Here is a 13,736-nt window from a genome sequence, read left to right as displayed (position 1 = left end):
CAGCTCAGGAAGGAGATTGAGGTGGTGGAGCAGGTCCAGAGAAGAGCAAGGAGGCTGTGAAGGGATCCAGCAGAATTCCTGTGAGGAAGGGCTGAGGGAGCTGGGGGTGTTGAGGCTGGAGAAGAGGAGGCTCAGGGGAGACCTCATCACTCTCTCCAACTCCCTGAAAGGAGGTTGGAGCCAGGGGGGGGTTGGGCTCTTTTCCCAGGCAACTCTCAGCAAGACAAGAGGGCAGGGTCTCAAGTTGTGCCAGGGGAGGTTTAGGTTGGAGATGAGAAAGAATTTCTTTCTGGAGAGGGTGATCAGGCATTGGAATGGGCTGCCCAGGGAAGTAGTGGATTCTCCGTGTCTGGAGATATTTCCAAAGAGCCTGGATGTGGCACTGAGTGCCATGGGCTGGGAACTGCAGCGGGAGTGGATCAAGGGTTGGACTTGATGAGCTCTGAGGTCCCTTCCAACCCAGCCAGTTCTAGGATTCTATGACACGCTACTGGGACTCACACCCCCCTCAGCTGTTGCCCTTCCCTCTCCCGCTGCTGCTCAGAACCGGTCACACCGGGGAATCTCCGGGGCTGGGAGGTTTTCCCAATGGGAACCACTCTGGGATCCCGCTCCGGCCTTTGCTGAGCTGTACCCACCCCCGCAGCCCGGCTGGGACCGTCCCCCCGCACCTCCCCGTGGCGGGGCAGTGGTACAGCCCGCGGCGCTGCCCCACCGGGGTCGCTAGGGGGCGCTCGCTTACCGGAGGCGGCGGGAAGGGGGGGGGGCGGGGAAGCAAGGCAAGGCAAGGCCGCGCCACCCGGAAGCGCTCGGCGGCAGCGGCCGGAAACCGGTAGCGGTTTGTTTCTGGTCGGACCAGCCGGGTGCTGCACGCCGAGCAAGCTCATGGCCTTCAACTTCGGGGGAACGGCGGGCGCCGGGGCCGCCAATCCGACCGGTGAGCGCTTTCCCGTCCCGTCCCCTCAGCCCCAGCGGCACCGGGAGCGCGCGCGCCCACCGCACCGCGCGACCCCCTCCCCCCCCTTCTCCCTCGCGGCCGTCACGAGGCGCGCGCGTGTCTCCCCGACCTCTCCACCAATGAGATCGCGGCCCCGCGGCGGCGGGACGCGCGCGCCTTCTCCTCAGAGCGGCCCGTAGCCCCTCAGTGCCGGTACCGGCTTCCCCTCAGGGCGGCCCGCAGCCCCTCAGAGCGGTCCGCAGCCCCTCAGAGCCGGTACCGGTACCGGTTCCCCCTCAGAGCCGACCGCAGCCCCTCAGAGCCGGTACCGGTACCAGTTCCCCCTCAGGGCGGTCCGCAGTCCCTCAGAGCTGGTACCGGTTTCCCCTCAGGGCGGCCCGCAGCCCCTCAGAGCCGGTACCGGTTTCCCCTCAGAGCGGCCCGCAGCCCCTCAGAGCCGGTCCCGGTCCCGGTTCCCCGTTCAGGGTGGGCCGGGCGGTGCGGAGCTGCCGTCGGAGGGGCTGTGAGAGGACCGGGTGAGGCAGTCTCCTCTCTTTCTCGGCGGAACGGGTGAGATGCGTGCGACTCGCTGCTTTTTTACTACCTCCTTCGGCCAAACGTTGTCTCCTCTGTACCGGCCGAGTTTTGTCCAGTTTTGGGGTTTGGTTTGGTTTGGTTTTTTAATTCCCTTTGTATGAACCGCGGTGTCGAGTCCGTGTTGGGAGTTTCCCAGGGCTCCGGTTGCTCTTGGGCCATTTGTGATGTAGTGAGGGCGGCGGTGCCTCATTAATGCTGATGGGTGGCTCAGATCATCACTTCAAGATGCTCTTGGAAGTTGATTTTTGAGCAGAGTAAAAGAGAGTGCTTAACTTGAGTAAAGACGTTTGCACTCTTATTGTTTTGCTGCTGTCAGTTGGCTCAGTCTTGATGAAATTGGCTCAGTCTCGATGAAATGCAGTCCAGAGCCTTCTGAACTCTCGCTTGCCAAAATAACTCTTTGTTGACTCTTAAGAGCAGTCACTGAATAAGCCCTTTGGGCAGGGCTTATCTTTGCTGCAGTTAGCCTGGGCTGTGTTCTCTGGGCTTTCACTCACTTTTAGACACAGACTTTCTGGCCCCATCTTACACTAAAATATAATCTCGTTGTTATTTGTAGACTGCTAGAAGGTTTATTGTGCTCACAGACCAATATTAGAGGGAAGTCTGGGATCACACCCCAGGAGTTGCCTTTGTCTGCCTAGCACTAGCCTGTTCTCAGCTATTCCTGGGGAGGGAATGGGGAATCTGCTGTGGTAGCCCATTTTTCTTAGTGCTGAAAAACCTGGATTGATCAGGTAAGACACCAGCAAACGCTGGAATGGACAGATGTTGAGAATACAACTTGAATAAGTCTGCCCTGGATTATTTGTGACATATGGTGCCTCAGCTGCTGGACTTGTATTTTGTGGTTATTCTGCTGTCACTGCTCTTATGTTGATATGGTATAAGCATGAAGATGGTTTGTTTTTGTTATTCTGGAAACTTCTGAAGTAAGCATGCTGCTGTCAGTTACACTTGTGCAGCTGTGCAGCTCTGTCTTAAGATGTTAAAAGTTGCTCTGAATTGGAATGTTCAATCACGTGGATGGTTTTGTGTATAGCTTTGAAATAAGGTGGGTAAAATGATAAGTGCTTTTTATGCTGAAAAATGATGTAGGGAGAAGGGGGTTAAATGTTTGGAAGCTTTCACCTGCCCTCCTTGTGTGCAATAAATAATGTTTAATGCCAATTAATACCTTACTGTTGTTTTTAACTGTGCCTGTCTTGTCCCCTGGACCCACCTTTCACTTAGAACTAATGTTGCCTTGCTCTCTTTCTGCTTCCCGCTTGTCAGGATTTGGTGGGCTTGAAACTACAAACTCCACTGCCAGTGGGTTTAATTTTGGGGGTTTCGGATTAACTGCTAATCCTGCAGTGAATTTTAATATTGGGAATTTCGGTGTTTCCACTACCTCAACTCCACCATTCAATTTTGGTAACAGTCTGGCAAGTGCAGGTAGATAATGCATAAATACTTGTTGTGTAATAAATGTTAATAGCAGGGGTCCAAGAATTACATTCCTGACCAAGAATCTCTCTTAAGTTCTAATCTTCATGTCCAGTGAAGACTGGAAATAAAAGCTCTGGAAGTGGAATGGGTTTGAGAACCATAGGCTGGCTTGTTGTGGGTTTTGCCTATTAAATTCTCAAGAAATAGCTGTTGAGGAAAAAATAGCCACCTACAAAATACAAAAAATGCTGAGTCTCTGAACCAGAAATGAGTTGTGGTAACCTGTCAGCTTGACCCAGTCTAAAGTTGAGCCTCGATTACCTCACAAAACAGCAGCGTCAGTTCCCCGTTTGGATCCCAACGCCACGGTTCCCAACAGGAGATTCTTGGACTACTGCAGTCATGTGTTTCATCTCCCCCTGTGTCTCCTCATTGGCCTTCCCCTGGCTCTCATGAGTGCACTACACCTCAGGTGGTTTCTGTGGAGAAACAGATTGTATACGATCAGCACAAAATGAACAGCCCTGCCTGTTGTCTCTGCTCCTCAAGGGCTGTTCTGCACCCTGAAACACCACCCCTCCCAGGGGCTGCTCCTGGGAAGGTCTTCTGCCTGGTGTCTGTGCTGGGTTTCCATTAAGAAACTCGTTCCATGGAGATCCAGCAGTTCTGAGCCATCAGCTGATATAATTGCAAGTCAAATCTTTGCCATTTCATATAAAAATGCCTGGCTGGGTGGGTTTCTAATGCTCCTCCTCCTGCTGAATTAGCCCCCCGGGGCCTCATTGCCGCTGCTCGTATAGGACTTACATTCATTCCACAGTGTAGCTGCTCCCTGTGTAAACTTACTCTTACCTGCTTTGTGCTCTCAAGGGGTCTGATTTTGGTTTGTTGGGTTGATTTTATGTGGAGGTAATCAGATGGTATTTCTTTTGCTGAATGTTAACTACTCCAGAAGAGAGTTTGGATGCTTGATTTTGTTTAGCAGTTTGCACCCTTGAGATCTTTTTTCAAGAAAGGATAAATAGATTGCTGGGACTACAAAGCTGCCTAAGATTTTTGTAGCCTGAGGTTTCCTACTCACTTGTAGGACTGAAATTCAGAATGTTACAGGGCAAAACTTACTATACCCACTCACTTTAAGATGTTTGCTGAATGCAAATAAAATGTGATTGCTTGTCAACTCTGGCTTAAGCTTTTGTTTTGTTGTGTACTAGGTAAGTGTAGTAGGGTAATAGATCTAAAGAGGGTTTTTTTTTGTTATTGACATGTGAGTTAACAGTGGCAGCATCATTTTGACAAACCCTTTGTAACAGACTGTCTCCATCTGAATGCTTGTAAAAACAGTTGGAAATGGAGAGACTTGGATCTTCAGGGTTAGTCAGGTGTCCACAGGCTGCACCTTGGGACAGTGGTGCAAAGCAATGGTGTGATGACATCCAGCACCTGGGCAGCCTCATGCACCTCTCTCTGCACAGCTGCCCTGTGCCTAAGGGGGAAAATGGGAGTGTGGGTTTCTCTGGCACAGGGGAGCTCAGGCCCTCACTCAGATATCCACCTGCTAACCAGTGACTGGTATTCCTGAAAATCTGCAGAAGGCTGATTGCTTTTGCATCTGTCTTCTCTGATAGTGCTCGAACCTCAAAATGAGATTTAATGGGGAGTATAATAGGCAAACTAGGCTTAAAACAAAACCTTTTACAATTTTACCTGTGTGTAGAAAGAAATAGTTGATGTATGTAGGAACAGCAGTTGCATACACCCTAGCCTCAGGATTTGCTTAATTTGTTATTATTTGTTATTTTTTAATTTCTATTTTTAGTCTTTAAGGCTAGGAATGTTGGAAGAGCTCACAAAACAGCTCTTTTACTAAACACATAGCAACAGCATTGACTAGAAGTGTTGCAGAGAGCATAGCTGAGAAATCTTGTTATTAGTTGTGTCTGTCATTATGGAAAGCACGTGGTGCTGGTGAGGGAACAGGATGTTAGTTACCTGCTGCTTTTTTATTTACTTTCTTAACACACCATAGATGTGTTGGCTTTCCTAGTTCATGTGTCCTCTCCCATTTCCTCAGACAATGAGCTTGATACCCATGATCACTGTGAACTACATGCTTGAAACATTTTACACCCATCTGTCAACATCTCTTCTCACACCACCCCTTGAAGCGTGCCAGTTATTGTCACCTTGTGGGCAGCTGCCACTGACAGTTGGTCTCTGCCTGACTTGCCAACTTTGTTTGATAGGTGCATTTGGAGGATTTGGGACAACCACCACCACTGCAGCACCAGCATTTAGTTTTTCTGCTCCCACCAACACAGGTACCACTGGTAAGAGAGCACAACTCTGGAAGTATGACTTGTTTTAGAATGTCCAGTAGGGCATCAGCCCTTCACAGGAATGTTTTGCATGTCACAGGTACTGTTGTCTCCTGTTTCTCAGTAATTCTTTGCTTGTTTCCCCAGGACTCTTTGGTGCTACCCAGAACAAAGGCTTTGGATTTGGCACGAGTTTTGGCACAGGCACTGGAACTGGCTTGGGCAGTGGGTTGGGAACTGGGCTAGGATTTGGAGGCTTTGGTACCCAGCAGCAGCAGAGCAGTAAGTATTGGCCTCTTGATGTACCCCTGCCTGATCAAGGGAGCATAAAGCTGCAACAGGAGCACAAGTAGTGGGACACAAGTGTAGTGTGACAGGAGGCTGGTAGACTTAGCTCTTGATAACATGGAGGCTTCTCAGAAATTTGGCTTTTGAAGTGCCTGCGTTTTCAGCCGTTGTCTTAAGCTGGACCTCAAGTACATTTCTGAGCTTTATTCTTAAATTTATTCAATATCATATTCACCCTTTTGGTCTGGCAGCAGCAGAAAGGGTACAAAACTGCTGTGGGCAGTCATGGTGTTACTAGAAAGGGGAGAAAAGCAGTGGTGATTTTAGTTTAAATATGAGCTGGATAATGAGCAGCTGCAGGCTGGGAGTCCACTAAATTTGTAATAATAAATCTGTGTAATAAATTCAGATTTAGATGTCAAAGGTGCCAGACAATGTCCTGGGTCAATATAGACATCTCTTCTAAAGAAAAAAATCCTAAGTCTTTTCTTCTAACAGCATTCAGGAGCTTCTGTTAGTGATACAGCTTTGATCTAAAAAGACACTTTTAAAAACATCTGATATTGATTTATTTATTCTGTGCATTTATTTTGCTTCTCAAAATGTGAGAAGACATGATGCCAGTGATAGGTAGATGGTACATATCAGCAAGCACATCTGTCCTGTTTGGTAAACACTTCGTTTTTCTTCATCCAACACAGCACTAGGAGGTGGCTTGTTCAGCCAGCCTGCTCAGACACCTGCCCAGTCAAACCAGCTCATCAATACAGCCAGTGCCCTCTCAGCTCCCACACTCTTGGGTGATGAGAGAGATGCTATTTTGGCAAAATGGAACCAGCTCCAGGCCTTCTGGGGAACAGGCAAAGGGTACTTCAACAATAACATCGCTCCAGTGGAGTTCACACAGGAAAACCCTTTCTGCAGGTTTAAGGTAGGGATTGTTCAGCTGCCCACAAACAGTTCTGAAGCCATTGCTCTGCTTGCTGAGCATCTCATAAGTGTTCAATCAGATTTTGTTGCTGTTAAGAGTATTCTGAAGCAGTATTTTTCCAGGTAATGTACACGATTCCAATGCATGTTTATTGGAAGGTTTGGAGATGTATAGATGCTGGAAATCTGGGTGGTGTTGAGATAAGGAGTGCAAACGTGGATCTTGAAACTGAGCTTGGCTTGTGATAGCATTCAGCTTGGTATGTGTGTGTTGGGAACAAATCTCTGGAAATTAGTTTTGAAGTGTATTTCTATAGGTTGCACCATTAGAGAAACTATTTAAAACAACCTTCAGATCTGAAAGAAACTGTTAACATCCAGAGTAGGAACATCAGGGCTTTGTTCATTGCTTTGCCTACGTTAGTAAAACCCTCTCTGAACCTGCCACCCCCCCCCCATCCCATTTTAAATCCACCAGCCTTCATCTTCCTTTGTCCTTGCCAGTGCCAAAGCTGACTCCCTCCCTTGTAAAACATCATCAGCAGTTCCAGATCTTGCATCTCCTGTCAGCCAGGAATATGCAGATCTTCATCCTCTGCAAAGCTTGCTTCTGCTGACTTTCTTGCTAAGCTTCAGGCTTGAAAGTGGATTTGGGTCAGGCATGGTGATACCCTCCTTTCCCAAGCTGATTCTTTGAAGTGCAAACTTTCTAACCCGAATGTAGGTTAATACCTAATTAAGACTCATTTTGATTAAGCACAGTGTGACACTTTAATGAAATCTTTGCAACAACTGAGTGCCTGCACAACAGATTTTCTGCTTCTGTTGCGTTACCTTTTTGTTTATTTGCAGGCTGTGGGTTACAGTTTAATGCCCAACAACAAAGATGAAGATGGCCTCGTGGTCTTGGTCTTTAACAGAAAAGAAACAGATATTCGAAGCCAGCAGCAGCAGCTTGTAGAATCACTGCACAAAATTCTGGGAGGAAACCAGACCCTCACTGTCAACGTAGAAGGTGTTAAAACGATGCCAGATGACCAGTATGTGAACCAGTGCTGTTGCCTTTTTATGTGGGGTAGTGCATGTTATAAAGGGTTGCTGCTTACTCTTCTCTGTCTTCCTTCCTCCTTGATTTTAGGTCTCTTCATCTTGAATTTGATTTTGTGTCTCTCATTTCTTAGTGCTGCTTTTTCTTAAGGTGTTAAGTGCAGTATCTTTTCCCATATATGTTGCTCACTTTTTTGCTGGAGTGCAGAGCTGAGGACCTCAGGCCAGGACAGAGGTCTTTCTGCAAACCCTGCTCAGCAGCAAAAATTGGAGATGAGGATGCTGACCAATAAATACTTAGTATCTGAGGAGCTGTGAGTTATTTTTCACTTGGCCATGTGTAGGGTGGTAGGACTGAGGTGTATGGTACTGGGGTCTTTGCAGCGTTTCACAGAGCAAATGTTTGTTTTGGTGGGTCAGTCTGCCTGTTTTATGTAGATTGACATCTCTCCTTCTTACTTTCACTCTTCTGTAAAAAGCAAAGCCTTTAGGTTATTTTTAATGTATCACCATATAACACTTGTTAAAACTTGGTGGGGGAAGAATGTAATTTTGTATGGACTTTACAGCCAATAAATCTGTCAGGGTTTAACACTGGCCTGGTGATTAAACCAAATAACAGACGCTCTCTATTAATCTCCCTCTCCTCCTTGATAAAGAAAGGAGAGAGAATAAGGGAGAGAGACTTATGAGTTGGGAACTAAACTACACAACTTTAATGAAACAGGAATGATAAATAGGAAAAAATACTAAATATATACAAATATACAGGAAAATGGAAACCACATTCCTCCCCCCTTTTCTCCCAGTTAAACCCTAGAGCTACCGGTGCTTTATATCTCAAGTGTGAAGGAAAGAGTCAGCTGGAAGAAATGGTAGCTTTGATTTAGGGTTGTTCTTTCTTGTGTTGGTCTCTGTATGCTCCCAGTCTTCTGGGAGGACCCATTCTGTCTGTTTCAGGACAGAAGTGATCATTTACGTGGTTGAACGCTCGCCCAACGGCACTTCCAGGAGAGTCCCTGCAACCACCCTCTACGCCCACTTTGAACAAGCCAACATCAAGTCCTCCCTGCAGCAGCTGGGGGTCAGCCTCTCCATGGCCAGGACAGAGCTTTCCCCAGCACAAGTCAAACAGCTCCTGCAGAACCCTCCTGCTGGTATGTTGTCTGGGGATGCTCGGGAGCTCTTTTGGGTCTCTGGGAAAAATACAAGTGTCAGCACACTGGGAAACAGCTTTTAAAAACAAGGTTTTGTTTCCAAGGTGTTCCAGCATGCTGATGTAGTGATCTGAATTACAGCCAGTTTTCCCACTGTGCAGTGTAGTCATGTTCCATAGGAAGCTGGCTACTCAAGCAGTGAGGTGTGCAAGAGAAGCAGCCACACCTCAAGAGATGAGTTTTGGTCTGCAGAAAATATATTTTATGAGGGATGACTTAGTGTTGTACAGTGAAGAATGTTATGGATAACATACCCTGATCTGATTTGTAGTGAGGTTTGGAGAATGTAGTAATTATCACAAGCTGATATACATGTGCAGTTGGGCTGCTTTTATTTTATATATTTACCAGGTGAAGCAGTTCATGGCAAAACAAGCAACTGTGCTGGCAACAGATAAAATCCTCAGACAAATCCATTTTGGAACCATCATAATACCTACTTGGATTATTTTGCCAACTAGCTTGGTACTTAGATAATTTAATTACTGATTTCTTAAATTATTCTTTTAAAAATTATGATAAGCACCTGAAAGAGGAATATTGACCCAAGTGTAGCATACAGTGGAAACCATAGGACTGTCCCCTGTTTTGTTTTTTTTTTTCTTTCTCATCATCTGTGGGATGTTTTTCCTGTGCTTTGAAACCAGTAGAAGTGTGTGACAGCCTTTTGGACTGAACTTACTGCCACAGTCCAGGACCAAGATTTTTAAGAACTACCATTGTTTAATTAACCTTAATTTGTCCAGCAATAATTCAGGTTTGGCATAATTCACAGGGTTTTTGTATTTCCTAGTGGTTTTCCCATTTAAGAGCTGTAAGATGTGATATCTCTTCAGGTATATCCATACTAAGAACTTGTTTTTTTTCTTTAAGGTGTTGATCCTATTATTTGGGAACAAGCCAAAGTTGATAATCCTGATCCTGACAAGTAAGTCTTAATAGTTTGTCAGAGTAGTAAAAAAAAGATTTGGAAAGGGGAGAAATATATAATATTGTGTAGGTACCTTGTAAGAAACTTAGTAGGGAATAACTTTGTCAGGTGCTGATCTCAAAGAGGGAGGATTACTCGAAATGCCTTTCTAATCCCTTTACTCTTCAGGTGCTTAAGGGTTGTCAGAATAAATTGTTGTGAGTAGTAGTGGCCTCCATTATATGAACTAATTATTGTGGCCTTTTTTTGCAGCCACTCTGCTGGGTTTTTTTCTTTATTCTTGCAGCTGAAAGTGCTGTACCCTTGTAACTTCCAGTGGCTGCAGATAATTTAGGCTGATTTCCTTATGAAAAGGAACAGGTGATTAGGACTGTAGAACTTAGCAAAACAAGAAATAGTTCTGTATTATTTTAATTACTGATTTAATGTATTATTTTAGGCCAAGGTCATCTGTAGCTTTAGATTATATTCAGGATTACTAATGCATACCACATGTTGAATATAAAAATGTGCTGTAAGAAATATTTGTACTCATGTAGGCTTATTCCTGTACCAATGGTGGGTTTCAAGGAACTGTTGAGAAGATTGAAGGTCCAAGATCAGATGACCAAACAGCATCAAACTCGATTAGATGTAAGGTTTCTCATCTTTATCCTGGCTGCCTACTGTTGAGAAAGGATGTGCCTCCCTCTGTGCCTTCTGTGTTAACACCTGGAACTGGGGTTTTGTGACTCTTTATCATTATTTCTTATACATTGCTTACTTAAATCCTTTGGCCAAAGCAGTACATTTTGGCTTTCATTTTTTTTTAGATTCAAGCCTGCAGTGTTGTTACAGGCTAGTTTAAAACACCTGAATTAAGTTGCAGTAGCACAGGTTCTTATTTGGACACCCAGTTTTCTGGTACCTTCTGAAAATCCCAGTTGTATATGAAAATGTATAGAAACCAGAACAGCAGAAGTCTAGCAAAAAGCTTTCTGAAAGCAGCTTTGGCAGGGACACTCAGTTGCTGGGCTGAGTACTGTTTTGAAACTCCTTCTGGCTTCAAATGTAACCAGAAATTCCTCTTGACTTCTGACTGACTCCATCTCCTCTGCAGATAATATCAGAAGATATCAGTGAGCTGCAGAAAAACCAAACCACAACCATGGCAAAAATTGCACAGTACAAAAGGAAGCTGATGGCACTTTCTCACAGAACACTACAGGTAACATGGACGCTGTAAGCAGCTCCTGCTGGCACACAGTTCAGTGCCAGAAGGCAAGCTGGGAGGGGGCAGGATGACCTGGTGCAGTCTTGTGCAGGGACAGTGCTGAGAAGTGAAATTCTGACTTCATCTAAATGGTGTTGCTGTAAGGAAGAGGCAGAGCTGTCAGGGAAAGCTGCAGGTGTGCAGTGTGTCTTACTGCTGTGGGAACATTATCTCTGGACTTACTCAGGAGTCCTGGGATTGCCCTGAGGCTGTGAGAGAACAAATCTGATGAGAGAGGTGCTGGAGGGAGGGCAGAAAGAGGCATGGATGGGTGAGTGGGGGCAAAAGTGGCCAAAGTCTTCTCTAATGAACCTCAAAGGCTTCTTTTGTAGGTGTTAATAAAGCAGGAGATCCAAAGGAAGAGTGGGTATGCCATTCAAGCAGATGAAGAGCAGCTCCGGGTGCAGCTGGATACAATTCAGTGTGAGCTCAATGCACCTACACAGTTCAAGGTGAGCACTTCACACAAACTGGTTTTTCTTCAGAAAAGAACATAAGTTTTCCAAACCACGTGTATATATATTTGCTGTGAGAAGCTTTTGGAAGAGAAGTCCAGCCATGTTACTAGGTTGTAGCATCAGTCTCTTTTCTGCATCACTGATAGATGTTTATGTATTTTTGAGTTTTTAGAAGTATTGGAGTTGCTTGCCCTTTGCATGCCTTCCAAACAAAATAATCTAAAACGGAATAAACAGCACTGCTTGTGACTCGGGGAGTGGTACACGTTTGAGCTCTGACAGAAGTGAATGAGTTGTGTCTGGTACAAGCCTGTTTCACTTCCCAGGGCAGACTGAATGAACTCATGTCCCAGATCAGGATGCAGAACCACTTTGGAGCAGTGCGGGCTGAGGAGCGTTACTACATCAATGCAGACCTCCTAAGGGAGATCAAGCAAGTAAGTACTGCTGGGGAGCATCCTGGGATACTCTCTCAACTTCACAATTTAAGCCATCTCTGCACTGACTTAGGAAATGTGTCTAAAATGCCATGGTTTTGTCACTGTTTGATAATGAAGCCCTTTTTATTGTTTTCAGTGACAGTTCATCAGACTCTTGTGCAAAGCCCCTCTCTGCAGTTAGGGTACAAGTGGAGAAAATGATTATTTTTACCTTTTTTTCCAAAGAAATGATACCAGGCTTTTCAGTGTGCCAAGGCCATCAGTCATGGCAGCTTTGAAGAATATTACTTTAAAATCTAGGAAGTTGAACTGTGCTCATGGTGGTTTTTTTAAACTATCTGCAGCATCTGAAGCAGCAGCAAGAAGGCCTGAGTCACCTGATTAGCATCATCAAGGATGATTTGGAGGACATCAAACTTATAGAACATGGGCTGAACGAGAGCATTCCCATCAGAGGAGGAGTCTTCAGCTGACATGGTGGGTGGTGCTGGGCTTACACAGATCATGGTACTCGAGTTCATGGTTCACCTTCCAAGGCTAAAACTGTTGAGGTAAAATAAAGCTCGTATCTTCTAGGAGCAGTGGTATTCTGGTTGTTATCTTTAGAATTAGCAAAGCCTCCTCTAAGCTTTTGAACTTGACCTTTGGAAGGTTTATATTTTATAAAGCTATATATGCTTTAATAAAAGAAGGAAAACTGAATCCGTTCAGATACTGTTTTACGATAAAACTATATGTACTATTGTACATTTCTTTTCTTTTTTCCTTTTTTTACAACTGCATAGTCTTAGAAATGGAGGCGAATTGTTCCATTTGTGACTTGGTTTGTGGAAAGCTTAGCCCTCTTCCATGTTTTTGTCAAAACAGTCAAGTAACATCATTCTGTAAACAGCTAATTGCAATCATGAGAGATATGTATGTTGCTGTAACTGTGTCAGTCTCCGTAATACCAGTAGTTTACTGGGGCAAGCTGCAGGAATTTGGTGTTTCCAGTTTCTGTCCTTCCTTTGGACCACAAGGATCTGAAGGTTATATTTTCTCTCTTTACATATGTGAATTATACCAAGCTTTGCAGCCCCTCAAGTAAAAACAGAATGTCTAGATGTTGTTTTCTGCCTTTTTTTAATTGGAGAATAATAAATTCAGTCTGACTTTGTAATAACTTGTGCATGGTGTTGGCTCTTTCTCAGCTACATCAGCAAGCAGTGGAACTGCCAACAGCTCCAGGTTAATGCACCTCCCTCTCCTTCAGGCACTGCAGGTAACAGCCTAGCAAACCCCACACCACACAGCTGCTTAGCTGCCTCAGTCCCCAAACTAAAATAAAAAGGTCACTTCCCTTAGAGCAGGTGGCTATTAGGAAGGACATGGACCCAAGGGAGTGGGTCCAGATGGGGGCTGGACCCCCTCTCCTATGGAGCCAGGCTGAGTGAGCTGGGGGTGTTCAGCCTGTAGAAGAGAAGGCTCTGGGGACACCTAACAGGGACCTTCCAGTGACTGAAGGGGCTGCAGTAAGGCTGAGAGAGGCTGCGTGCAAGGGCTGGAGTGACAGGATGAGGGGCAATGGTTTTAAATTAGAGAAGAGTGGATTTAACTGGATGTCAGGAACAAGTTCTGTCCCATGGCCCAGGTTGCCCAGGGAGGGGGTTGAGGCCTCATCCCTGGAGATGTTCAAGGTGAGGCTTGAGGAGGCTCTGAGCACCCTGATCTGGGTGAGGGTGTCCCTGATACTGCAGGGATTGGACTGGGTGACCCTGAGAGGTCCTTTCCAACCCAAATATCCTATGATTACAGATACTAGAGAGAGACTTTCCCTCCCCATGTTGCCTTTTTTTCCTCATTACAGAAGTCACTGAAAATAACAAACAAAAATACATCAGTCTCTGCAAT

At 45.6% G+C, this 13,736-nt stretch overlaps 1 protein-coding gene across 1 annotated transcript; it reads left to right on the top strand.

Annotated features, from left to right (window-relative positions):
* Positions 1-806: 806 nt before the first annotated feature.
* NUP54 (nucleoporin 54) lies at positions 807-13,001 on the top strand. Its single transcript, XM_030450183.1, has 12 exons — positions 807-937; positions 5,212-5,295; positions 5,431-5,565; positions 6,273-6,502; positions 7,354-7,541; positions 8,509-8,705; positions 9,639-9,693; positions 10,236-10,329; positions 10,796-10,903; positions 11,281-11,400; positions 11,733-11,843; positions 12,191-13,001. Exons 1-12 carry the CDS (start codon positions 886-888, stop codon positions 12,317-12,319), a joined length of 1,503 nt encoding a protein of 500 aa, XP_030306043.1. The 5' UTR covers positions 807-885; the 3' UTR covers positions 12,320-13,001.
* Positions 13,002-13,736: the final 735 nt, after the last annotated feature.

This window comes from Calypte anna, chromosome 4A, assembly GCF_003957555.1.
Source record: "Calypte anna isolate BGI_N300 chromosome 4A, bCalAnn1_v1.p, whole genome shotgun sequence".
Lineage (NCBI taxonomy): Eukaryota > Metazoa > Chordata > Aves > Apodiformes > Trochilidae > Calypte > Calypte anna.
This window is presented reverse-complemented; position numbering and strand designations above follow the sequence as displayed.